The 27,148-nt window shown below is 44.7% G+C and overlaps 2 protein-coding genes across 15 annotated transcripts in view; both read right to left on the bottom strand.

Moving 5' to 3' along the window:
- Nucleotides 1-27,148, bottom strand: part of LOC110534594 (fibronectin) — a 272,449-nt gene that overhangs the window by 185,479 nt on the left and 59,822 nt on the right. For 2 of the 14 annotated variants that reach the window (XM_036934024.1, XM_036934036.1), the window contains exons 1-2: nt 6,791-7,401; nt 4,783-4,896 (exon numbers count right to left, since the gene is read on the bottom strand). The exons of the other annotated variants lie outside the window; for them this stretch is intronic. In XM_036934024.1, coding sequence (XP_036789919.1) covers nt 4,783-4,889 — 107 coding nt within the window. In that variant the 5' untranslated portion in view covers nt 4,890-4,896; nt 6,791-7,401. Of the gene's footprint in view, nt 1-4,782; nt 4,897-6,790; nt 7,402-27,148 lie in introns of those variants that run through there. 14 annotated transcript variants of the gene reach the window in all.
- On the bottom strand, nt 10,811-26,787 carry LOC118936776 (CD209 antigen-like protein B). Its single transcript, XM_036934054.1, has 7 exons — nt 26,696-26,787; nt 25,915-26,190; nt 21,552-21,635; nt 20,967-21,467; nt 12,473-12,612; nt 12,180-12,289; nt 10,811-11,486 (listed from the first exon to the last, which is right to left on the bottom strand). Exons 1-7 carry the CDS (start codon nt 26,706-26,708, stop codon nt 11,357-11,359), a joined length of 1,254 nt encoding a protein of 417 aa, XP_036789949.1. The 5' UTR covers nt 26,709-26,787; the 3' UTR covers nt 10,811-11,356.

The raw sequence follows: 27,148 nt of genomic DNA, 5'->3' as shown, positions 1-27,148 counted from the left end.
CTTTGACTTGCAAGCCTCCCCCTTTTTCCTCCAAACATAATGATGGTCATTATGGCCAAACAGATCTATTTTTGTTTCATCAGACCAGAGGACATTTCTACAAAAAGTATGATCTTTGTAGCCATGTGCAGTTGCAAACCGTAGTCTGGCTTTTTATGGCGATTTTTGAGCAGTGGCTTCTTCCTTGCTGAGCGGCCTTTCAGGTTATGTTGATATAGGACTCGTTTTACTCGTTTGCACTTTTCGCACCAAAGTACGTTCATCTCTAGGAGACGGAACACGTCTCCTTCCTGAGCGGTATGACGGCTGAGTGGTCCCATGGTGTTTATACCTGCGTACTATTGTTTGTACAGGTGAATGTGGTACCTTCAGGCATTTGGAAATTGCTCCCAAGGATGAACCATACTTGTGGAGGATTACAATTTTTGGTCTGAGTTCTTGGCTGATTTCTTTTGATTTTCCCATAATGTCAAGCAAAGAGGCACTGATTTTGAAGGTAGGTCTTGAAATACATCCACAGGTAAACCTCCAATTCACTAAAATTATGTCAATTACCCTATCAGAAGCTTCTAAAGCCATGACACAATTTTCTGGAATTTTCCAAGCTGTTGAAAGGCACAGTCAACTTAGTGTATGTAAACTTTTGACCCATTGGAATTGTGATACAGTGAATTATAAGGGAAATAATCTGTCTGAAAACAATTATTGGAAAAATGACTTTTGTCATTCACAAAGGAGATGTCCTAACCGACTTGCCAAAACTATAGTTTGTTAACAATACATTTGTGGAGTGGTTGAAAAACTAGTTTTAATGACTCCAACCTAAGTGTATGTAAACTTCGACTTCAACTGTATGTATGTATCTATGTACATTTGAAGTCAGAAGTTTACATACACTTAGGTTGGAGTCATTAAAACTCTATTTTCAACCAGTTCAGTTCACTTAAGAGGGTTAACATTATGATGGAAGTTAGAGGTACATATTAATTATTTACTGGTAAAAATGCACTGACTAGTATGTGACTAAAACGACTGTGGTTAAAACTAGACTAAAATTGTCCAGAGTTTTAGTTGGCTGAAAATAACAAACAAATTATGAAGGATGAAATTACGAAAATGTGACTAAGACTAAAATGTATTTTAAGACTAAAACTAAGACTAAATCTAAAATAACTGTAAAAATGAACACTGGTTGGGGCACACGAGGGAGACTTCTCACTGATGGAATATTGCTTGAATCGTAAACTAGTCCCTCATCGCTGACAACTCGCTCAAATGTCTGTTGCCACACTGGCTGATGTCAGAGGGTGACTTCCATAGCGGCCAGGGTAGCAATAAACCCGATCAACTTCGGGACACACTCATTACTTTAAAAATGTTATAACGAGCATCAAATTCTAATTGATAAAAACCCTCTGTCATTTTACAAGATATACATTTCAGTAATAGTTAAACATTTTATTTTGGGAGGTATTTCATTATGTGTCACGCCTTGAAATCAGACCGAACAAATGTACGTCATTAGGCACCCCTTTCCATAATTTGTTATGAAATTGCGCAAACTCCAACCATATCCTAGTGTGTGTCACAGGCTGACTACACCGCTTGCATCGCGTGCGCGAGTATTGCAAAATACATTTTGAAATCTATATTATTCAATTATCGCACCCACACTGCTCGCGCGCGCCAACAAGCATCTAAAATACAAGTCAGTTCTATTTGTGATGGGGATCGCGCTGCAAGTCCTGACTTTCCCATCTCCTCATTGGTTTATAGAAGCAGGTACCCACGTGCCATCTCCTTATTGGATATACCCATGTGGGTGACTGAAAAACTAACAAGGTCAGTGGCGGTAATGCACCTAATTTATGAAAGTTGCCAATCGCAATATAAAGTCAAGAGAACAAAAGGCCTGGAAGGAGTAGAGATGACTAGAAAGATTTGGTTGATCGTTTTATGTGTGGATGAATTGACGGAGTAGAGGACCATGTGCATTTCAGGTAAAATAACAACTCAATGTTTAAATCCCAGGACAAATTAGCTAGCAACAGCAAGCTAGCTAAATAGGACAAATTAGCTAGCAAGTGCAAGCTAACTAAATTGCCATAAATGTTTAACGTTTTTGGACCTGTCCCCAAATTAATATAATTGGTTTGTTTTGATATTTTAACCTGCGTGTCTTGATCGTGTTTGGTGTGGGGGGACAAAATAAATGTATGCACGATGGCGCACACAGCACTTTTGGGTTTCGTGTTAGGATACCACTTCGCTGTGACGCCGGCAGCGTTGCTTGCTCGTTCGATGTCTATTGGAGCATAAAATTAGACCCACTTGATAGTTTTTACTCCCTCCGCTTTGGTACACTTGAGATAACGACGGAAGCACCTTTTGAACACACAAATCGAGGGACTAGGGACAAGGGAAAGAAACTGGTTTGCGATTCAGGAAATGTCTATTTTCTAGTACTTCTTGAAAATATACTATTATGTCATTGCGCTGCCAGAATGTGTTTTGGATTACTGTGTTAAAAAATGAAAAATCGTTGATTTAATATTCATTTTCGATAATGTGAAGACATAATATTCAGCATCGAAGTGTAAAAAATTCCATTGAGAATAAAGTAACGTAACACGTGATGTACATATAAAGCAGGCGGGCAAACTTCTTTTCTCAAGGACCACATTCAGCTTTCGAAAGTGAAGGGCCACATACTATATGCCTGACAAAACCCATGAAGCCTTTGTTCTAGTAGTGTACTGTAAGTGTACATGTGCTGCTAAGACGCAGAACAATTCTGTCACTGTACTACTTCTACCCACAGTCAGACTCACAGCCACAAAAAGTGCAAACATTTAAAATATGAAAAAAACATGTTTATATGACTGGAAACAGCAGACGTCTGATAAAGACCATCTCCGTTCCTAAAGTGCAATCTGAGTGACACAAATAAGAGCAAAAAGTAAATAATTTGAGTCCATATTGACTGGCCTGTTTATGATAGCATATTATGAAATATTTCACCTCCACCATAAAAAAGAACATTGTGAGCCACATACAGAGCAAACACAAAACAACATTTGGATTCATGTTGAAATGTAGATGCTCTAGAACTCTTTATATTAAAGCAGATTGCTGAACAGTTCCCAAATCATCTCAGCCCAAATAAAGTACAATCTGAGCTGTTCAATCAATGTCAAATGAATGGGGACAAGGCCAGTATCCAAGTGCATTGCTGGATAATTCTCACCTGCAATAACCATCACCATAAGAATTTTAAAAAAGACTGTTGAAAACAGGTAAAGAAAACATACGCCTACACAACTCTTTTTGATTTCAGTCTTAATGTGAGCAATGGGTCTGGTCAGCTCTCTTGTAAAGGGCATCAAAGTCTGGTGTTACTTCTGAAGTAGAGATCCTCAGAACAGCTGACAAGTGGTTTGTTAAATTTGACCTGTGACGGGATTTGTTGTAGTTCATGACTGAGCAAGTTTGTTCACACGTGGATCTGAATAAAACCAGCATCCTCTGGGCGTGATGTTTCATGTTTGGAAACTGTTTCATTCAGTGAGCCATAAAACTGGTATATTGTGTGTGTTATACTTCTCCTTCAAAGCACTGTGACACTGGATGTCGATGAGCTCCAGTTGTGTGTCAGGTGGTGCTTTCTTGCTGTCGAAAGACAGGGGGCATGATACAGCCTCCAGCTCAGTCTCAATCGTGCCAGTCTAAAGTATGGCGAAATACTTCCCCCAGGCTTAGCCAGTGCACATTTGACTGGTACAACAAGTCCTGGTGCTCTGTCTCAATGTCATTGAGCAGCTGAATGAACTGACAATGGTAAAGCCTCATTGCCATTTTAAAGTTGAAAAGTTGTACAAACACTTTGACAACATTTTCCAGCTTTAACACACTTTTACACAGGGCTTCCTGGTGGATAATACAATGAAGAAATATTAGGGCTTTCTTTTACATTGTCTTGTAATCTTTTTAGTCGGCCAATATTTTTACCGGTTAGATTTGGTAATCAATCTGTTGTGACGTTTGCTCCACTGTAGATTCATTTTTTCCAAGCAGGCAGACACTCTGATAGCATGATTGCTCTAAAAATGACAATTGTGATTATAGTCCTTAAAAACGGCAACACGTTCTTATGTTCAATATTTGTAAAAAATAAAAAAATTAAATATAAAAAAAAAAATTTGCTGTCCATTCTTCTTTAAACACACGACATTCAGAGTCAATTTTTCTCATTTTCGCAGCACTCGTTTTTCACGTCAAAGGTCATCAAAGGAATCTGACCGTAGGCCCAAATACAGAGCGTGCTGCCAGGCTACAGCGCCATCTATTGGAGGTTGTTTGTATAGCATGGAATGAGTCATTTTATGCCAAAAATCATTAACTCAAATATAGTAGTAGACTATACATTTAAAAAATGTCTTGTGGGCCGGATTGAAGTGCCTGTCGGGCCGTCTATGGCCCGCGGGCCGTACTTTGCCCCCTTTGATATAGAGTATCAAATAGTACAAAGTGGGTGCAATTCATACCGAAACGTCCTACAACTGTGTATTTGGTGTACACCCCAAGCACTTAAGGAAACATGTATTGCTTTTGTTTTTAAGTATACTAAATGGACTGTATTTTCAGGACTTCATTTTGTAAAACAAGACAATGAGGAAGTAACTGACTCCAGTAAAGTCAATACGTGGCTTGTGTTGTCCATAAATGAATAACACTTTACATAAATATGGAATAAGAATGCGTAAATAAAATGCATTATCTTACTTCTCTTCTGGAGTTGATTTCCCCTCCTCGTAAAAGGGAGGGGTATCCATTGACTGGTCACTCTCTATCGACGGACAGCTTGGAGTTGACGTGTCAGTTCTCTCCATATGGACCCTGTAAGTCATTTACATTTCACATTCAAGTCATTTAGCAGACACTCTTATCCAGAGTGACTTACAGTTAGTACATTCATCTTAAATTAGTAATGAAATATAGTGAAGGGTGGGAATAGCAAGCATACATCAATGAATTCATGTTTCCATCAAATAAGATACCATACATTCAATTACATCTGTTTTCTACCATATTCCCAACCATAAGTCTGTGACATTTTCAAGTAGGATCCCTGAGATGACTAATAAAATAAGTTATAGAAATTCAATTTCAGCTATCTATATAAGCGGTCTGTAGTTTCCTGATCATATTGGAACTCCTTGCCATATGTCCCTCTGATTGTCTTCATCTAATAACATATTTTAATATTTTAAATAAAAGCTCCAAAACCTATAGAATGATACAGATATTTTACTCCAATATATGTATGTTGTTCAAGGCTCCAACTCCCATGACTCCATGTTGATATTTTTACTAGGAAGAGGGCATGGTTCACAAGGTGGAACTGCTGACTGACTTACACTGTCATCCAATATTCTGTAATAAAATAAGACCATGCTCATGAAAAAAAAAGAATCATCCTCCCTTATCTTAACCATCACTGATGGGCATAGTACAAATATAAGCTACGGCCTGATGTCAATTGTAAAACCCTTTTCGTGAACTTGAATGTGCACAATTACCATGACAATGTCCTGGTGCATTTCGAGTTCCCTGGAACAAATGTAGGTTATTACACAGTTTATACCATCTCATCTAGATCACCCTAGAGATCACAAGGTCTAAGAATGAGTCAGCACAGCATCAGTCTGTAAATATATAACAGACACTCCTATTACTGACAGTATGAAGAGAGCACCTGACAGAACCTGACAATATAATCATAAAGACATCTGAACTCATGTGCACTTGTTTGGAGGTTATACCTTGTCCTTTATGATTCCTATTAGATAAAGCAATGATATGTCAAAAGTATTTTAAGAACATATTTACACATATTATATTATTTCTAAATATAAGGTACTGTCATCAACAGTTTGAAATGATTGTCACAAACAGACTCAAGTCATACGTTGTCATAGTTTTGATGGACTGAAATACATTTGGTAAAAATGAAATGATGACCAACAATATAATAATTAACATAGAAAATTCATCTTCCTTGAGTACGTTCAAGTTGAATTGTCTACATGCACCGGATATTTGAACTTTTAACAATCTTAGACATTTTCTCTGAAACCGTTTTGGCAGGAGACTGAGGGTCACTTTCAATGACACGTTAGTACGGTAAGTGTTTGATCAACAACAGTAAAACGTTTCCTAATTACAGAACACATATAGTAGAAACAATAAACAAGATAACTTCATGAAAGCTATTTTAACGTTTTAGTGGCACATGTGTACACATTCAGGCACAAACAATCCCATTACTGACATTACAAAGAGAGTACAGCACATGCTTTATCATGCTACACCACATAAAGCCAGAGAGTCACTAACTATCTTTGACTGACTATGTTTTTGAGGGGAAATACTCAATAATGATCTACCACCAAATCACTACCAGATGAGAAACTTAACCTTCAGTAAATATTCCCTATATCAATATATTCCATTTCTTTATCATTCTCTCTAACACTATTTTGATGAGTGACTGAGGGTCACTTTCAATGACAGTCAATCAAAGTTATACCATCTACTGATCATCAACAACAGAGCATATCTTAATCACAAAACACATTCAGTAACATTATTAATAACATCAAAAATGTAATTTTTTAACATTTCAGCCTGTGCTTTACTCCAACAGATTAGACACTGGAAAAGAGGCAGATGGCTCAAAACAACATACAGTTAATGAATGTAAATGTCAAATGATTGATAAGATACATACCTGGAAGAAGCCCAGACTGACTGAACCACTTGCTGTTCAAAGACTAGTTGGGCTTTCCATGCATTGTTATTTTATAACTTTTTTTGCCGTAAAAGAGAGCTATTAAAACTGTCTACAGTATGACATGTTTTCCAGACTTTGAACCACCGTTAAAGTTACATTAGGTCCTCACTCATTGTGAATATGTGTGTCTCACCTAATTATATGTGAGAACTAAGTAATGTGTGTACAGTGGAGGGTACAAGTGTATTTGAAGATTGTGTGTGTCTGTTGTTTATTTGTTAATACGAGGTATGCACTATGCAAGCAGTGGGTTCTGTCACACTATACAGGCAGTGGGTTCTGACACACTATACAGGCAGTGGGTTCTGACACACTATACAGGCAGTGGGTTCTGACACACTATACAGGCAGTGGGTTCTGACACACTATACAGGCAGTGGGTTCTGACACACTATGCAAGCAGTGGGTTCTGACACACTATACAGACAGTGGGTTCTGTCACACTATACAGACAGTGGGTTCTGTGACACTATACAGGCAGTGGGTTCTGTCACACTATACAGGCAGTGGGTTCTGTCACACTATACAGGCAGTGGGTTCTGTCACACTATACAGGCAGTGGGTTCTGACACACTATACAGGCAGTGGGTTCTGTCACACTATACAGGCAGTGGGTTCTGTCACGATATACAGGCAGTGGGTTCTGTCACACTATACAGGCAGTGGGTTCTGTCACACTATACAGGCAGTGGGTTCTGTCACACTATACAGGCAGTGGGTTCTGTCACACTATAGAGGCAGTGGGTTCTGTCACACTATAGAGGCAGTGGGTTCTGTCACACTATAGAGGCAGTGGGTTCTGTCACACTATAGAGGCAGTGGGTTCTGTCACACTATACAGGCAGTGGGTTCTGTCACGATATACAGGCAGTGGGTTCTGTCACACTATACAGGCAGTGGGTTCTGTCACACTATACAGGCAGTGGGTTCTGTCACACTATACAGGCAGTGGGTTCTGTCACACTATACAGGCAGTGGGTTCTGTCACACTATACAGGCAGTGGGTTCTGTCACACTATACAGGCAGTGGGTTCTGACACACTATACAGGCAGTGGGTTCTGTCACACTATACAGGCAGTGGGTTCTGTCACGATATACAGGCAGTGGGTTCTGTCACACAATACAGGCAGTGGGTTCTGTCACACTATACAGGCAGTGGGTTCTGTCACACTATACAGGCAGTGGGTTCTGACACACTATGCAAGCAGTGGGTTCTGACACACTATACAGGCAGTGGGTTCTGTCACACTATACAGGCAGTGGGTTCTGTCACGATATACAGGCAGTGGGTTCTGTCACACTATACAGGCAGTGGGTTCTGTCACACTATACAGGCAGTGGGTTCTGTCACACTATACAGGCAGTGGGTTCTGACACACTATACAGGCAGTGGGTTCTGACACACTATACAGGCAGTGGGTTCTGACACACTATACAGGCAGTGGGTTCTGTGACACTATACAGGCAGTGGGTTCTGTCACACTATACAGGCAGTGGGTTCTGTCACACTATACAGGCAGTGGGTTCTGTCACACTATACAGGCAGTGGGTTCTGACACACTATACAGGCAGTGGGTTCTGTCACACTATACAGGCAGTGGGTTCTGTCACGATATACAGGCAGTGGGTTCTGTCACACTATACAGGCAGTGGGTTCTGTCACACTATACAGGCAGTGGGTTCTGTCACACTATACAGGCAGTGGGTTCTGTCACACTATAGAGGCAGTGGGTTCTGTCACACTATAGAGGCAGTGGGTTCTGTCACACTATAGAGGCAGTGGGTTCTGTCACACTATAGAGGCAGTGGGTTCTGTCACACTATACAGGCAGTGGGTTCTGTCACGATATACAGGCAGTGGGTTCTGTCACACTATACAGGCAGTGGGTTCTGTCACACTATACAGGCAGTGGGTTCTGTCACACTATACAGGCAGTGGGTTCTGTCACACTATACAGGCAGTGGGTTCTGTCACACTATACAGGCAGTGGGTTCTGTCACACTATACAGGCAGTGGGTTCTGACACACTATACAGGCAGTGGGTTCTGTCACACTATACAGGCAGTGGGTTCTGTCACGATATACAGGCAGTGGGTTCTGTCACACAATACAGGCAGTGGGTTCTGTCACACTATACAGGCAGTGGGTTCTGTCACACTATACAGGCAGTGGGTTCTGACACACTATGCAAGCAGTGGGTTCTGACACACTATACAGGCAGTGGGTTCTGTCACGATATACAGGCAGTGGGTTCTGTCACACTATACAGGCAGTGGGTTCTGTCACACTATACAGGCAGTGGGTTCTGTCACACTATACAGGCAGTGGGTTCTGACGCACTATACAGACAGTGGGTTCTGTCACACTATAGAGGCAGTGGGTTCTATCACACTATACAGACAGTGGGTTCTGTCACACTATAGAGACAGTGGGTTCTGTCACACTATACAGGCAGTGGGTTCTGTCACACTATACAGGCAGTGGGTTCTGTCACACTATACAGGCAGTGGGTTCTGTCACACTATACAGGCAGTGGGTTCTGTCACACTATACAGGCAGTGGGTTCTGTCACACTATACAGGCTGTGGGTTCTGTCACACTATACAGGCTGTGGGTTCTGTCACACTATACAGACAGTGGGTTCTGTCACACTATGTAGATAGTGGGTTCTGTCACACTATACAGACAGTGGGTTCTGTCACACTATACAGGCAGTGGGTTCTGTCACACTATACAGGCAGTGGGTTCTGTCACACTATACAGGCAGTGGGTTCTGTCACACTATACAGGCAGTGGGTTCTGTCACACTATACAGGCAGTGGGTTCTGTCACACTATACAGACAGTGGGTTCTGTCACACTTATACAGGCAGTGGGTTCTGTCACACTATACAGGCAGTGGGTTCTGTCACACTATACAGGCAGTGGGTTCTGTCACACTATACAGACAGTGGGTTCTGTGACACTATACAGGCAGTGGGTTCTGTCACACTATACAGGCAGTGGGTTCTGTCACACTATACAGGCAGTGGGTTCTGTCACACTATACAGGCAGTGGGTTCTGTCACACTATACAGGCAGTGGGTTCTGTCACACTATGTAGACAGTGGGTTCTGTCACACTATACAGGCAGTGGGTTCTGTCACACAATGCAGGCAGTGGGTTCTGTCACACTATACAGGCAGTGGGTTCTGTCACACTATGCAGGCAGTGGGTTCTGTCACACTATACAGGCAGTGGGTTCTGTCACACTATACAGGCAGTGGGTTCTGTCACACTATACAGGCAGTGTGTTCTGACACACTATACAGGCAGTGGGTTCTGTCACACTATACAGGCAGTGGGTTCTGTGACACTATACAGACAGTGGGTTCTGTCACACTATACAGGCAGTGGGTTCTGTCACACTATACAGGCAGTGGGTTCTGTCACACTATACAGGCAGTGGGTTCTGTCACACTATGTAGACAGTGGGTTCTGTCACACTATACAGACAGTGGATTCTGTCACACTATACAGACAGTGGGTTCTGTCACACTATACAGGCAGTGGGTTCTGTCACACTATGTAGACAGTGGGTTCTGTCACACTATACAGACAGTGGGTTCTGTCACACTATACAGACAGTGGGTTCTGTCACACTATACAGACAGTGGGTTCTGTCACACTATACAGGCAGTGGGTTCTGTCACACTATACAGGCAGTGGGTTCTGTCACACTATACAGACAGTGGGTTCTGTCACACTATACAGACAGTGGGTTCTGTCACACTATACAGACAGTGGGTTCTGTCACACTATACAGGCAGTGGGTTCTGTCACACTATACAGGCAGTGGGTTCTGTCACACTATACAGGCAGTGGGTTCTGTCACACTATACAGGCAGTGGGTTCTGTCACACTATACAGGCAGTGGGTTCTGTGACACTTTGCAGGCAGTGGGTTCTGTCACACTATACAGGCAGTGGGTTCTGTGACACTTTGCAGGCAGTGGGTTCTGTCACACTATACAGGCAGTGGGTTCTGTGACACTTTGCAGGCAGTCCATTCTGCCACAGACACTTCTGTACTTTGTGGACAATATATAACGTGTAGTTGACCTTGGATTGGATATATAAAGGACAGTAAAGAAGACAGTGCCAGAGTCAGCAGAAAATCCCTCTATAAATATTGATGTACAATTTAACATGATGTGTTTGTTTCTTTGACAGTTAATGTTGATATTTCTACTAGGAAGAGGGCATGGTGCACAACTACATTTAGGTAGCTCAGGTTTTCTTGAAATGTTGGGACGATCTTATATTTTTTTCACATATGTTTCTCAGTATTAACATCTTTTCAGGTTCAGATCACTATCTTCGTGTGTGTGAATGTGTTTGTATGTGTTTCTCTCCTAGCTGTAGTTGAGTACAATTCTATCAAATCAAACCAGTCTTCAGAACATCATTAACATACAGTAGAGTTCATTAATCAGCAGTGCAGAGAAAGTACCTATGAGAAGCCTATTTCTCACAGATCCATTGTTGTGAAAAGGTACAATCATAATCCCTCCATACTCCTTGACCTGACGACATGTATATTTCCACACAGTTCTGGTCTGTCCAACCATCAGGCTCTCCACTCCACCAATACCTGTAGTAGAACAACACATAGTTAGACTGACCTCTATTTCAGAACCTAGAGTATGAACAACACAGAGTTAGACTGACCACTCTCTCAGAACCTAGAGTATGAACAACACAGAATCAGTCCTACTTCTTCCACTGTGGTCAGTGTTATTATAGAGCAGTAGTCTCTTACCTTGGGGTGGTCAGTGTTATTAGAGCAGGAGTCTCTTACCTTGGGGTGGTCAGTGGTATTAGAGCAGTAGTCTCTTACCTTGGGGTGGTCAGTGTTATTATAGAGCAGTAGTCTCTTACCTTGGGGTGGTCAGTGTTATTAGAGCAGTAGTCTCTTTCCTTGGGGTGGTCAGTGTTACTATAGAGCAGGAGTCTCTTACCTTGGGGTGGTCAGTGTTACTATGGAGCAGGAGTCTCTTACCTTGGGGTGGTCAGTGTAATTATAGAGCAGTAGTCTCTAACCTTGGGGTGGTCAGTGTTATTATAGAGCAGTCATCTCTTACCTTGGGGTGGTCAGTGTTATTAGAGCAGTAGTCTCTTACCTTGGGGTGGTCAGTGTTACTGTGGAGCAGGAGTCTCTTACCTTGGGGTGGTCAGTGTTATTATAGAGCAGTAGTCTCTAACCTTGGGGTGGTCAGTGTTATTATAGAGCAGTAGTCTCTTTCCTTGGGCTGGTCAGTGTTACTATAGATCAGTAGTCTCTTACCTTGGGGTGGTCAGTGGGGTTCCGTCCACCCATTTCCAGGTCCCCTCAGTAACAGAGTCAGTCAGACCAATCCAGGCAAAAGTGACTGATTCAAACCCATTGATGAATGTCTGTTGAGGAACAGAAAAAACATTGGTACAGTTTAACTCATTTATGTTTTATTCAACCGGGCAAATCAGCTGAGAACAAATTCTTATTTACAATGACGGCCTACACCGGTCAAACCCAGACGACGCCGGGCCAATTGTGCGCCGCCCTATGGGACTCCCAACCAATACATGTCTGTCTCTCACCTGTTCCTCTTCACTGTTAATGATCACCAGATCTGCTCCTCTCTCCAGACAGTCCTGTCTACTCTCCTTCCAGGATTTCCTCTCAGTAGAGAGGTAGTAACAGCTGCAGCCAAACCTTCTCCATCCTTCAGGATAGGACCCTAGAAGTTTGACATTTACCATATGTGTTACTTGAATGACATTTACTATGACTTTGACACTCAAATGTTATTTAAAATAAAAAGAACATGGCCTCCCGGGTGGCGCAGTGGTTAAGGGCGCTGTACTGCAGTGCCAGCTGTGCCACCAGAGACTCTGGGTTCGCGCCCAGGCTCTGTCCTTGCGGAGATGGTGCAAAATCCATCAACACGGTCGGTCCCTGGGATTGGGCTGGCTAACACGAGTCGGTTTGCTTGGAAGGAAAAGGAGTTGGAGCCTTTAGGACGGGAAACTTTTGGAAGGACAATTTTGATGGGGATTCTAAAGCTGACGGTGAAGGACGTGTTTTGTTTCCAAGGCAACTCCAACGGGAGGGAGCATACGACGTGGCACTACATACAGAGGAGAAACGCGATGATATCCTGAGAAGGGCAAGAGCAGTGGGAGGTGAGAGGCCGATGAGCCACTATGAAATAACAAGCCTGGCGAGGAACAACATTAGGGTTGTAACTGTCAACATTTACAACCCATACGTTAAGAACGAAAAGGTGAGGGCCTTTCTGGGGAGATACATGGATAACGTCTCCTCAGCAAGGCACCTCAAAGACTCCCTTGGGTTTTGGAATGGGAGGAGAGGCTTCCAGGCCCTCCTCAGGGAGGACCCAAAGGGACATGGTGGCTACCTCCATCCTCCTGCTATGTTCTCCCTGGGGGCTGACAGGGGGACGTTGTTTTATGCACGTCAGCCTCCATTTTGCAGGCGCTGTATGGCCTACGGCCACATCCTCGCCTCGTGCAGCGCAAGAAAATGCAGATTTTGTGGATCTGGGGAGCACAAGGCGAAGGATTGTGACGAGCCTAAGGCGTGCCACGGGTGTGGCTCGTTAGCACACCTGTGGCGGGGGTGCCCGGCTTGTCAGAGGTCATACACGTCTGTGGCTGGGGGGGGGGGAGCAGGAGCGGGGGAAGAAGAGGAGGGGAAGGAAGCACGCCTCATGACCAGAGTGGGAGGGTCGCAAGGAAGGAGGAGGAGCAAGAAGCGGCGGATGGAAGAGAGAAGGAAACGGAAGTCACGGGAGTAGGAGAACCAGGAAAAGCGGCAGAAGAAGGCAACTGAGTGGAGGAGCATGAGAGAGAAGAAAGCGAGGGAGGGGCGGTGGAGAAGGAGACGGTGGAAGAGCAAGTGGAGTGGGGGAAAGTGCCCTGGTGGAAGAGATGAGAGGTATGGTGGAGTAACTGGCGGGGGGGAGGGTGGTATCTCTCCACTGCCGCCATCACCAAAGAAGAGAATGAAGAGGAGGGTGCGATTGGCCGACAATGAGAGGGAGGGGATGGTCAAGAGAGTGATGGGGTGGGAGAAACCTCTGGGTTGCTGCTGGTTTCCCCAGGCCCTCAACTTATGTTGGGTGGGGTCACACCTAACGAGACTCAGGACTGGGTACAGGAGGAGGTGGGGAGTTTTTTGTTTGGGGACTCAGCCTCCCCTATTTTTTTCCAAACCAGCTGCAGCACTGGGGAGGGGTAGGAGTGTGGGGGTAGACCCAGTGTGCAGGGCACCTCGGAGCCAAACACTATTCCTGCATCCTGGGTTGGTGAGATGGAGGAAGAGGGGGGGATGTCGGGAGTACGGATGGTGTTTTCACAGGTAGATATGGAGCAGGGGAGCATCAGGTGAGTCTCCTGTTTTTGTTTTTTTCTGTCTGGGTTTAGTATTTGAGTGTATTACATGTTTTTATTTTATTCTTTCATGGGGTCTAATTTTACTTTTGTTAGTTTAAATGTAAGGGGTTTAAGGGATTATGTTAAGAGGAGGGCGGTTTTTAGTTATTTGGAGGGTGTGGGGTTTGATTTTTGTTTTTTACAGGAGGTTCACCTGAGGGATGGAGGGGATGTTAGTAGGTTTAAGAGGGAGTGGGACAAGGGGGAGTCGGTTTGGGGTATTGGGGGGGTGCACTCATCGGGGGTAGGGATTTTGTGTGGGCACAGGGAGGTAAAAGTGGAGGGTTCTTTTGTGGTGATGCAAGGGAGGGTTATAGGGGTGGATGTCACGATAAGGGATTGTAAATTTAGATTAGTGGTGGTGTATGGGCCACAGGTGGTGGCAGACAGGAGGGAGATGGTGGACTGTCTGGCGCCCCTGTGTGTCACAAATAGGAAATTAGTGATAGGGGGGGATTTTAATACAGATTTAGGAATAGGGGGGGATAGCAGTGCAGGCGCCATCACCGGGCTAATGGCTTGCCATGGTCTGGTTGATGGTGGCCTGCACACTACTCCGAAAATGGCCGGTCCTACATGGCGCAACTCCAGGGGGGTTGCGCGGAGGCTCGACTATATTTTTGTACCCAGGTCTTTGGGTAAGTTGTCTGGGCGGCTGTTGCCTGTTTTCTTTTCGGATCACGACGGGGTGCTCCTGCAGGTGGGGTCGCCAGTCTGCCTCTTTGGTAGGGGGTACTGGAAGTTAGATCGGGATGTGCTGGAGGAGCAGGCTTTTGTTGACAGGTTTTTTGGTTTCTTTTGGAGGCTTGAAAGCCTCCGGTCCATGTGCGAGGGGGTGTTAGAGTGGTGGGAATTAGTTAAGGTGAGGATTAGGGCTTTTATAATAGGGTATTGCAAGAGGAAAAAAGGGAGGAGAGGAGGGAGGTGGATTGTATCCAAAGGTTAATTGAACTCGAGTACGAGGCAGGCAACCTCGGCGGGTCGTTTGACTGGGAGAGATCCGCAACCCTAAAGGCGCAGCTCAGGGAGTTGCAGGAGCAGAAGGCTCGAGCTTTCCTGGAGTGTGCGCATAGTGGCTTTCTAGAACACATTGAGACTTGTTCTGCTATGTTCTTTAGTCGGTTAGGGCCAGACAGAGTAGGAAGGTAATGCATGGCGTTAGGGAAGAAAATGGTAGTATAGTTAGAGAACCAGAGGATATGGTCAGGGTGACAACTGATAATTTCCAAGGTTTATTTAAGGAAAGGGAAATAGATGTAGAGCAGGGAAATGTGTTTATAGAACACTTGTCCAGGCGGTTGCCGGAGGACATTAGAGAAGTGATGGAGGCCCAGATCTCACTAGAAGAGGTTGAGAGCGCTCTTAGGAGGATGGGAAAAGGGAAGGTGCCTGGGATGGATGAGCTGCCGGCTGAGTTTTATCTCAAGTTTTGGGGTATACTTGGACCAGTGGTCCTCGAAGTCTTGAAGACCATCCTTGAGATGGGGGTCCCGGGGGGATCAATGGCTGTTGGTGTGCTGTCACTTTTATATAAGAAGGGGGAAGTAACAGACCTTGGCAACTGGCGGCCGTTGACCATGCTGTGTGTAGGTTACAAGCTACTTGCAAAGGTTTTAGCAGACCGGTTGCGCACAGCCCTTCCCTACGTCGTTCATGAGGATCAGACGTGCGGGGTAGAGGGCCGCTCTATTAGATGGAACCTACAGTTAATCAGGGACTCCATCGCTTGGATTGAAGATAGAGGACTGCCTTTAATGGTAGCAGCGCTAGATCAGGCGAAAGCCTTTGATCGCGTGAATAGATCATTTTTATTCAGAGTGTTAGGTCGATTAGGATTTGGGGAGAAGTTCATAGGATGGATTCGTACATTATATGTCGGAGCGGGGTGCCGAGTTAGTGTAAATAGTCACTTGGGTGACGTTTTTGACCTCTCGTCTGGGGTCAGGCAGGGGTGCCCACTCTCGGCTCTCCTCTTCGTTCTGTACATGGAGGCTCTGGGGGCTGCCATTAGGGCAGACACAGGGGTGGAAGGCTTGTTGATCCCTGGAAGTGGTGGGCTGTGTGTTAAGATGACGCAGTACGCCGACGACACTTCCTTGCTGCTGTGCAAGGACTCGTGCCTGACAAGGTCCCTTGCCATCTTTGGGGATTTCACCCGAGCGTCGGGAGCGGTTCTGAACCATGCAAAGTCTTCTGTCAAGTTTTTCGGAAGATGGCGCGGTAGAACGGATGTGCCCGGGGGGTTATCTCTCTGTGAGGGGGCCCTGAGGATTCTCGGGGTCCATTTTGAGACCTCCGGCTCAGCGACGCTAAACTGGAACATGCGTATCGCAGTGGTACAGAGGAAGCTAGCAATGTGGAAGGCTAGGTATTTGTCTTTTATGGGCAAAGTCCTGGTCCTAAAGGTGGATGTATTGCCGTCTCTTTTGTATTTGGCGTACATCTACCCATTGCCGGCTTGTCTGAGGAGGCCTCTAGTGAGGCTTGTGTTTCAGTTCATGTGGAGTGGCAGGTGCGAGTGGGTCGCCAGGGCACGCATGCTCTGTCCCATCGGGGAGGGAGGTAGGGGGGTACCACATTTCCCCCTCAAGCACCTCCTGCGGGTGTTCTTCTCGTATCAGGCGAGAAGCGTAATGGTGTGGTCTAACACGAGTTTGGTGCAATCCCCCACCTGTCCAAGATCCTCTTGTGGCAGGGAGGAGACTGTGAGCCATGTCTTTTGGGACTGTGCCTTTGCCGGAGTAGTATGGGCTAGAGGCACGGGTGTTGTTAGGTTTGGTAAGGGGGGATTTTGTATTGACGTGGGCCAGGTTAGAGAGAGATTGCTGGACGCAATTTTTGTTTCTTTCTTGTTAACGGAGATTGCTCATCCAGTGATACACCCGTACGGTTACCTCCTGCGGGTGTTCTTCTCGTATCAGGCGAGAAGCGTAATGGTGTGGTCTAACACGGGTCCTCGGGCGGAACAGCTGCCGTGGCACTTTGGTCATGCGGCCAAGTGGCTGCGTGCGCACCCTGAGGTTGAAGTTGCCCGAGTAGGTTTAGATCACAGGCACCTGTACGAGGAGGTCAGAAAGGCAGGGAGTCCGGCGCCTGTAGTGGGCATCTCGGAAGTGGTCTGGGAGGGAGTGCAGGCGCGGGGTCTGGACAACAGGCTCAAGGACCTGAATTGGTTGAGCCTCCATAAGTGCTTGCCGGTACGTTCCATCATGTACCGGTATAGTTTGGTGCAATCCCCCACCTGTCCAAGATCCTCTTCTGGCAGGGAGGAGACTGTGAGCCATGTCTTTTGGGACTGTGCATTTGCCGGAGTAGTATGGGCTAGAGGCACGGGTGTTGTTAGGTTTGGTAAGGGGGGATTTTGTATTGACGTGGGCAAGGTTAGAGAGAGGTGTAGGGAGAGCGAGAGGGACGGATAGGGACAGGTTTCTGCTCTGGCTTCTCATGAGTCTCTTTAAATAGGGGCTGTGGGAAGCCAGGCAGAACATGGTGAAGACAGGGAGAGATTGGGGGGTGGAAGGGATAGTGAGGAGGGTGGAAGGAGATTTGAGGGGGAGGATGAAGAGGGAGGAGAGGAAGTGGGGGCAGCATGCTGCTCGGGAGAGGTGGAAGGGGGGTTTAGGGCTGGGTGTCATTTAGATTTGTAAGGGGATAGATTAGGGACGGGGAGATAGGGAAAGGTAGTTTGTAGGGTGACGGGGAGGGAAGATGCTCCCCTGAGGTTTTGTTTGGGGTTTTTGTTTAGTTAAATTAAAATACCATTATTGGAGTATGTATGAAAATTCTGAGTTGTAAAGAATGAATGGTATTGAAGGTAATAAATTATTTTTTATAAAAAATAAAAAAAAATAGGTCTGTTTTCGGTTTTTCACGTTTCTTGTTTTTGTATATTGTTCTATTTTCATCTTTAATAAAGATGTATCTAAATAACCATGCTGAGTTTTGGTCCGCCTCTCCTTCAACAGAAGAATCCCGTGACAGAATCACCCACCACAACAGGACCAAGCAGCGTGGTGACAGGCAGCGGAAGCAGTAGAAGCAACAGAGGCAGCAGGAGAAGCAGCAGCAGCAGCAGCAGTGGGAGAGGCAGCACTATTTGGAGAAATGGAATTGGGAGGAGATCCTAGACGGGAAAGGACCCTGGGCAGAGCCAGGGGAATATTGCCGCCCCAAAGCCGAGCTGGAGGCAGCGAAAGCAGAGAGGCGGCATTATGAGGAGCTAGCACGGCAGAGCGGATGGAAGCCCGAGAGTCAGCCCCAAAAATTTCTTGGGGGGGCACACAGGAAGTGTGGTGAAGCCAGGTAGGAGACCTGCGCCAACTTCCTGTGCTTACCGGGGGGGCGAGAGAGACAGGGCAGGCACCGTGTTATGCTGTGGAGCGCTCGGTGTCCCCAGTGCGGGTGTATAGTCCTGTGCGGTACATACCAGCTCCGCGTATCGGCCGGGCTAGAGTTGGCATCGAGCCAAGTGCCATGAAGCCGGCTCTACGAATCTGGTCTCCAGTGCGTCTCCTTGGGCCAGGTTTTGCGGCCGGAGTCCGCACCTTGGGGGGGGGGTACTGTCACACCCTGACCATAGTTTGCTTTGTATGTTCTGTTTTGTTTGGTCAGGGTGTGATCTGAGTGGGCATTCTATGTTGGATGTCTTGTTTGTCTGTTTCTGTGTTTGGGCCTGATATGGTTCTCAATCTGGGGAAGGTGTTAGTCATTGTCTCTGATTGGGAGCCATATTTAGGTAGCCTGTTTTGTGTTGGGTTTTGTGGGTGATTGTTCCTGTCTTTGTTACACCAGATAGGGCTGTTTTTGGTTTTTCACGTTTCTTCTTTTTGTATATTGTTCTATTTTCATCTTTATTAAAGATGTATCTAAATAACCACGCTGCGTTTTGGTCCGCCTCTCCTTCAACAGAAGAATCCTGTGACAGAAATAAAAAAAATTAGGCCCTAATGTATGGATTTCACATGACTGGGAATACAGATATGCATCTGTTGGGCACAGATATCTTAAATAAAAGGTAGGGGTGTGGATCAGACAACCATCATTTGTCTCCTTCATAGAGTTGATCAGACTGTTGATTGTGGCCTGTGGAATGTTGTCCCACTCCACTTCAATGCCTGTGCAAAGTTGCTGGATATTGGCGGGAACTGGAACACACTGTCATACACGTCAATCCAGAGCATCACAGACATGCTCAATGGGTGACATGTCTGGTGACTATTCAGGACATGGAAGAACTGGGACATTTTCATCTTCCAGGAAATGTGTACAGATCCTTGCTACATGCAGAAGAGCTTCCCGGAGACGATTTCTAACAGTTTGTGCAGAAATTCATCGATTGTGCAAACCTTCAGTTTCATCAGCTGTCCGGGTGGCAGGTGAAGGAGTCAGATGTGGAGGTCCTGAGCTGGCGTGGTTACACGTGGTCTGGGGTTGTGAGACCGGGTGGACGTACTGACAAATTCTCTAAAACAACGTTGGAGGTGGCTTACGGTAGAGAAATGAATATTCAATGATCTGGCAACAGCTCTGGTCGACATTCTTGTAGTTGCCATGCCAATTGCATGATCCCTCAACTTGAGACATCTGTGTTGTGGACAAAACTGCACAATTTAGTGTGTCCTTTTATTGTCCCCAGCACAAGTTGCACCTGTGTAATTATGATGCTGTTTAATCACCTTCTTGATATGCCACACCTTTCAGGTGGACCGGATCATCTTGGCAAAGGAGAAATGCTCACTAACAGAGATGAAAACAAATTTGAGCATTTGAGAGAAACTGGCTTTTGGAGCATTTCTGGTATCTTTTATTTCTGCTCATGAAACATGAGACCAACACTTTACATGTTGCGTTTATATTTTTGTTCAGTGTATCTGACATTTACACGTTAAACATAACTTTTACAACTGTTATTTATTCACACATTCAATAAGTAGCTTTGCATGAGCCTTGGCTTATGAGGGGCCAGAACAGCTCATAGGATCTAGTCTCCTGTTTTTGTAGAGGCAGCTTGATGTTCAAGTAAACACTCCCAATATATCTGACATCTCTAGTCTCTTCTAGAATTACTCATTATAAAACTGGGTCAATTAATTACATTACACTTCAGATCCCCAGTTTCTACACAGATCAGAAAATGTCCCTTCAGTTGTGATGCACCTTACATGTGGAACAGTTTTTAACTGTTCATTGTGATTGTTTTCTTAAGGTGTATATGTCTTGTGTCTAAGTAGTTGTGCATGTATGTGTTTTATTTATTTGTATTGAAAACAGGGCTCTACTGCAAATGAGACATTGGTCCTAGTTGATCCTGTTTAAATAAAATAAAAATGTAAGTACACCCGCTGGACACTAGTCTATCGTAGGACCTCCGCTTTATCTCCTTTATGCTGAGTGCCAAGCAGACACTCATCGGGTAACATTTTACAGCCTTTCATATGACTCGGTCGGGGATCAAACTCCCAGACTTCCAATCTCAGGGCGGACTAATCACAAGGCCACTGGTGAATTATAAAAAAATGTCCAACAACAATTTATCTAACTTCCTTGACTGACAAACCTAAATCTGAGGGTGTTCGAGGTAGGTAGTTCTGATTAACTCTGATCTCCTGTGGCATGTGGGGGACAGGTCTATCCTTACCTATATCCTTCTGTAGCTGGTCATGCTCCATAGTTATAGTGTTCAGTCTCTTCATCAACTTGTCTATTTCAGTGGTTTTGGTATTTAGACTATTCTGTAGCTGGTCTCTCTCTGTGGTCCTGGTATTTAGACTATTCTGTAGCTGGTCTCTCTCTGTGGTCCTGGTATTTAGACTATTCTGTAGCTGGTCTCTCTCTGTGGTCCTGGTATTTAGACTATTCTGTAGCTGGTCTCTCTCTGTGGTCCTAGTATTTAGACTATTCTGTAGCTGGTCTCTATCTGTGGTCCTGGTATTTAGACTATTCTGTAGCTGGTCTCTCTCTGTGGTCCTGGTATTTAGACTATTCTGTAGCTGGTCTCTCTCTGTGGTCCTGGTATTTAGACTATTCTGTAGCTGGTCTCTCTCTGTGGTCCTTGTATTTAGACTATTCTGTAGCTGGTCTCTCTCTTTAGTCAGGGTGTTGTAAATTGTCTGTAGCTGGTCTCTCTCTGCAGCTGCATCTGTAAAAGGGAAAACTCAATCAAAATGTGTAACTGTCACAACATTGACTACAAATGTTTTAGTAAAAAACAATGTTGACTTACAGGAATCCCACAGGCCAATGATCACAGCCAGTAGAACAAACACTGCAGCAACTCTGGAGGGCCTCTTCCACCACTGAACATGTTCTGAATAACAAGTTATTAAAGTCAGATCTTTGGTAATGTGGTAATGTGTTTTACTGTATCATTGTTTTATTTGAGCTGGATTCTGCAGGAACAGGAACAGCACCTCAGTTTTGGACTGATGGATTCCACAACCTATTTGGCTGGATCCGCTACCTCTCATGGCATTACAAATAGTTACAATTTGCAGTGTAAAAAAATTATAATTAAAGCAATCAAAGTTATTTTGAGTTTTCTCCTCGTCAATTCTCCTACCCCCTAAAACAAATGCAATGTGAAAACTTAGATTTTCAGCTCGCACCTGAAAAAGGGCACTGTAGGTAGAGGCAGGTAGCCTCAATATTAACGGGCACTGTAGTTAGGGGTAAGGTAGAGGCAGGCAGCCTCGAGGTTACAGTGTTGTGCCAATAACCAAAGGTTGCAGGTTTGAATACCGGAGCGGACAAGGTGAAAAATATGTTGTGCCTTTGAACAAGGCACTTCATCCTAATTGCTGCAGGTTGGAGCCATTGTGATCGTTGTCAAGAAGTCACACCCTTCCCACTGGAGTTAGAAGTTCAGAGTGAGAAAGTATAGACTATATAGAAATATTACGCTAAAATTATAAATGAAATTATGAGGATTTCTATACTCTTGAACAGGAGGAAAAGTAGAATAGTAGTCAAAGAAAATGTACCTTTACATCCCATGCTGACACATACATTATGATTACTAAAGTATTTATTTATTTATTTATTTCACCTTTATTTAACCAGGTAGGCTAGTGGAGAACAAGTTCTCATTTGCAACTGCAACCTGGCCAAGATAAAGCATAGCAGTTCGACACATACAACAACCCAGAGTGACACATGGAACAAACAAAACATACAGTCAATAATACAGTAGGGAAAAAAAGTATATACTGAGTGCAAATGAGGTAAGATAAGGGAGTTAAGGCAATAAATAGGCCATGGTGGCGAAGTAATTACAATATAGCAATTAAACACTGGAATGGTAGATGTGCAAAAGATGGACGTGCAAGTAGAGATACTGGGGTACAAAGGAGCAAGATAAGCAAATAAATACAGCATGGGGATGAGGTAGTTGGATGGGCTTTTTACAGATGGGCTATGTCCAGGTGCAGTGATCTGAGAGCTGCTCTGACAACTGGTGCTTAAATCTAGTGAGGGAGATAGGAGTCTCCAGCTTCAGTGATTTTTGCAGTTTGCTCCAGTCATTGGCAGCCGAGAACTGGAAGGAAAGGTGACCAAAGGAGGAATTGGCTTTGGGGGTGACCAGTGAAATATACCTTCTGGAGCGCGTGTTACGATTGGGTGCTGCTATGGTGATTGGGTGCTGCTAGCGAGCTGAGATAAGGCGGGGCATTACCTAGCAGAGACGTGTAGATAACCTGTAGCCAGTGGGTTTGGTGACGAGTATGAAGCAAGGGCCAGCCAACGAGAGCGTATGGGTCGCAGTGGTGGGTAGTGTATAGGGCTTTGGTGACAAAACGGATGGCACTATGATAGACTGCATCCAATTTGTGGAGTAGAGTGTTGGAGGCTATTTTATAGATGACATAGCCGAAGTCGAGGATTGGTAGGATGGTCAGTTTTACGAGGGTATGTTAGGCAGCATGAGTGAAGGATGCTTTGTTGCGAATTAGGAAGCCGATTCTAGATTTAATTTTGAATTGGAGATGCTTAATGTGGGTCTGGAAGGAGAGTTTACAGTCTAGCCTGACACCTAGGTATTTGTAGTTATCCACGTATTCTAAGTCAGAGCAATCCAGTGATGCTGGATGGGCGGGCAGGTGCGGGCAATGATCGGTTGAAGAGCATGCATTTAGTTTTACTTGCATTTAAGAGCAGTTGGAGGCCATGGAAGGAGAGTTGTATGGCATTGAAGCTCGTCTGGAGGTTAGTTAACACAGTGTCCAAAGAGGGGCAAGAAGTATACAGAATGGTGTCGTCTGTTTAGAGGTGGATCAGATAACACCAGCAGAAAGAGCGACATCATTGATGTAGACAGAGAAGAGAGTCGGCCTGAGAATTGAACCCTGTGGCACCCCCAAAGAGACTGCCAGAGGTCCGGACAACAGGCCCTCCGATTTGACACACTGAACTCTATCAGAGAAGTAGTTGGTGAACCAGGCGAGGCAATCATTTGAGAAACCAAGGCTGTTGAGTTAGCCAATAAGAATGTGGTGATTGACAGAGTCGAAAGCTTTGGCCAGGTCGATGAACACGGCTGCACAGTAATGTCTTTTGTCGATGGCGGTTATGATATTGTTAAGGAGCTTGAGCGTGGCTGAGGTGCACCCTTGACCAGCTCCGAAAACAGATTGCATAGCGGAGAAGGTACGTTGGGATACGAAATGGTCGTTAATCTGTTTGTTAACTTGGCTTTCGAAGACCTTAGAGAGGTAGGATAGATATAGGTATGTAGCAGTTTGCGTCTAGAGTGTCTCCCCCTTTGAAGAGGGGGATGACCGCGGCAGCTTTCCAATCTTTGGGAATCTCAGACAATATGAAAGAGAGGTTGAACAGGCTAGTAATAGGTGTTGCAACAATTTCGAGAGATCATTTTAGAAAGAGAGGTTCCAGATTGTCCAGTACGGCTGATTTGTAGGGGTCCAGATTTTGCAAGCTCTTTCAGAACATAAGCTATCTGGATATGGGTGAAGGAGAAATGATGCGGGCTTGGGAGGGTTGCTGTGGAGGGTGCATAGAGAAATGCTTATTGAAATTCTCAATTATACTGGATTTATTGGTGGTAACAGTGTTTCCTAGCCTCAGAGCAGTGCGTAGCTGGGAGGAGGTGCTCTTATTCTCCATGGACTTTACAGTGTCCCAGAACATTTCGGAGTTTGTACTACAGGATGCACATTTCTGATTGAAAAAGCTAGCCTTAGCTTTCCTAACAGCCTGTGTATATTGGTTCCTAACTTCCCTGAAAAATTGCATATCACAGGAGCTATTCGATGCTAATGCAGAACGCCACAGGATGTTTTTTTGCTGGTCACGTCTGGAGTGAACCAAGGGTATATATCTAGCTATATATATAGCTATATCTATTCCTGGTTCTAAATTTTTTGAATGGAGCATGCTTATTTAAGATGTTGAGGAAGGCACTTTTAAAGAATAACCAGGCATCCTCTACTGACGGGATGAGGTCAATGTCATTCCAGGATACCCTGGCCAGGTCGATTAGAAAGGCCTGCTCGCTGAAGTATTTTAGGGAGCGTTTGACACTGATGAGGGGTGGTCGTTTTATCGCAGACCCTTTACGGATGCAGGCAATGAGGCAGTGATCGCTGAGATCTTGATTGAAAACAGCAGAGGTGTATTTGGAGGGCGAGTTAGTTAGAATGATATCTATGAGGGTGCCCGTGTTTACGGATTTGGGGTTGTACCTGGCAGGTTCATTGATAAATTGTGTGAGATTGAGGGCATCAAGCTTAGATTGTAGGATGGCCGGGGTTAAGCTCAGAAGATAGATGGGTGGCAATCAATTCACATATGGTGTCGAGGGCACAACTGGGGGCAGAGGGTGGTCTATAGCAAGTGGCAACGGTGAGAGACTTGTTTCTGGAAAGGTTCATTTTTAGAAGTAGAAGCTCGCATTGTTTGGGTACAGACCTGGATAGTAAGACAGAACTCTGCAGGTTATCTTTGCAGTAGATTGCAATACCGCCGCCTTTGGCAGTTCTATCTTGGCAGAAAATGTTATAGTTAGGGATGGAAATTTCAGGGGGTTTTGTGGTTTTCCTAAGCCAGGATTCAGACATGGCTAAGACATCCGGGGTTGGCAGAGTGTGCTAAAGCAGTGAGTAAAACAAACTTAGGGAGTAGGCTTCTAATGTTAACATGCATGAAACCAAGGCTTTTACGGTTGCAGAAGTTAACAAATGAGAGCACCTGGGGAGTGGGAGTGGAGCTAGGCACTGCAGGTTCTGGATTAACCTCTACATCACCAGAGGAACAGAGGAGAAGTAGGATAAGGGTACGGCTAAATGCTATAAGAACTGGCCGTCTAGCACATTCGTAAACAAAGAGTAAAAGGAGCAGGTTTCTGGGCACGATAGCATAGATTCAAGGCAAAATGTACAGACAAAGGTAAGGTAGGATGTGAGTACATTGGAGGTAAACCTAGGCATTGAGTAATGAAGAGAGTGATATAGTCTCTAGAGATGTTTAAACCAGGTGATGTAATCGCCTATGTAGGAGGTTATTTTGATATCTAGTTAAGATCTTATAAACTTTGACACCAAACATAATACTTTAGTAGGATAATTCCTTACCTGTGGTTAGGGTTGTTGACACCAGTTGACTTTGCTTTCCATTTTCCAGCACAGTGCAGACAGTGACGGAGTACTGAGTACCACATTGCAGGTCAGAGAGACTGATGCTGTGTGAAGATGTGGTAGTGATGTGTGGTTTTGTCCCTGGACACTGGTAGGAGATTTGGTAATGATAATGATGTTGGGTTTGGTTCAATCCTGGTGGCTGACTCCAGCTAACAGCAGCTGATGTGGTGTCCACTGAGTCAACAGTCAGCTGGTCTGGAGCAGGAAGTACTAAGGGAAAATACATTATTGTCAGTGCTATAGATTAACTCTAGAAATAAACTACAGAAGGGAAAGTAGAATAGTTGTAATGAAGTAGAAAAGGCCAGCTTGCAATTCCTTTAGATATGGGAAGAAATAAGTTAAAAACAGACGTCACACAACAGCAGTTGGATTTGTAAAGTAACACAAATGAAGGGTTTCTGCTCTATTCATTTAGTAACGGTGCTGTGCCGCTGCCAGATTGTTGCCACACCAAAGATAAATCAATATAAATGAAAAGAATGTTGTGATTATAAATCCTCTCCACAATAACAAGTGTTTAATACTGTACTACTGATAAAGTTAAAGCAATCAGAGGCAGATCAACTCCTTGATATAATGACTCACAGGAATAGAAGACAGCCTGAATTCAGACACTGTATTATAAACAATGTTTAATGATATCAGCACCAAACTGCATGATAAGATCTGGGAATTCACCATCATATATAACTCATCAGGGAAGATACTGGACCTTTACACCCCATGCTGACTGTTACGGGTTTCGGTTCTGTTACGAGTTTCAGTTTCTCTATCCATTTAGAGGTTGACTAGGCTGGGCACTCTGATTGGAGTCACCTCGTTAGTCAGTATGTGTTACATCTGTGCTGGCCCTGCTGGTATTTAAGAGCTGCTGGTCCTGCTGGAATTTAAAACTTATTTGGGATCGGTTTCCCTTCCATGGGAAGGTTGAGCTAACATAGGCCACCCGTTACTAGTGGCTTTGCCATCTTTCAGTGGGAACCCCCATGGTGTCTTTAGAACCCGTTACTAGTGTCTTTGCCATCTTTCAGTGGGAACCCCCATGGTGTCTTTAGAACCCGTTACTAGTGGCTTTGCCATCTTTCAGTGGGAACCCCCATGGTGTCTTTTAGAACCCGTTACTAGTGGCTTTGCCATCTTTCAGTGGGAACCCCCATGGTGTCTT

The sequence above is a fragment of the Oncorhynchus mykiss genome, chromosome 10 (assembly GCF_013265735.2).
Source record: "Oncorhynchus mykiss isolate Arlee chromosome 10, USDA_OmykA_1.1, whole genome shotgun sequence".
Taxonomy (NCBI): domain Eukaryota; kingdom Metazoa; phylum Chordata; class Actinopteri; order Salmoniformes; family Salmonidae; genus Oncorhynchus; species Oncorhynchus mykiss.
The sequence above is the reverse complement of the archived record's forward strand: the minus strand, read 5'-3'. Positions and strand labels throughout refer to the sequence as shown.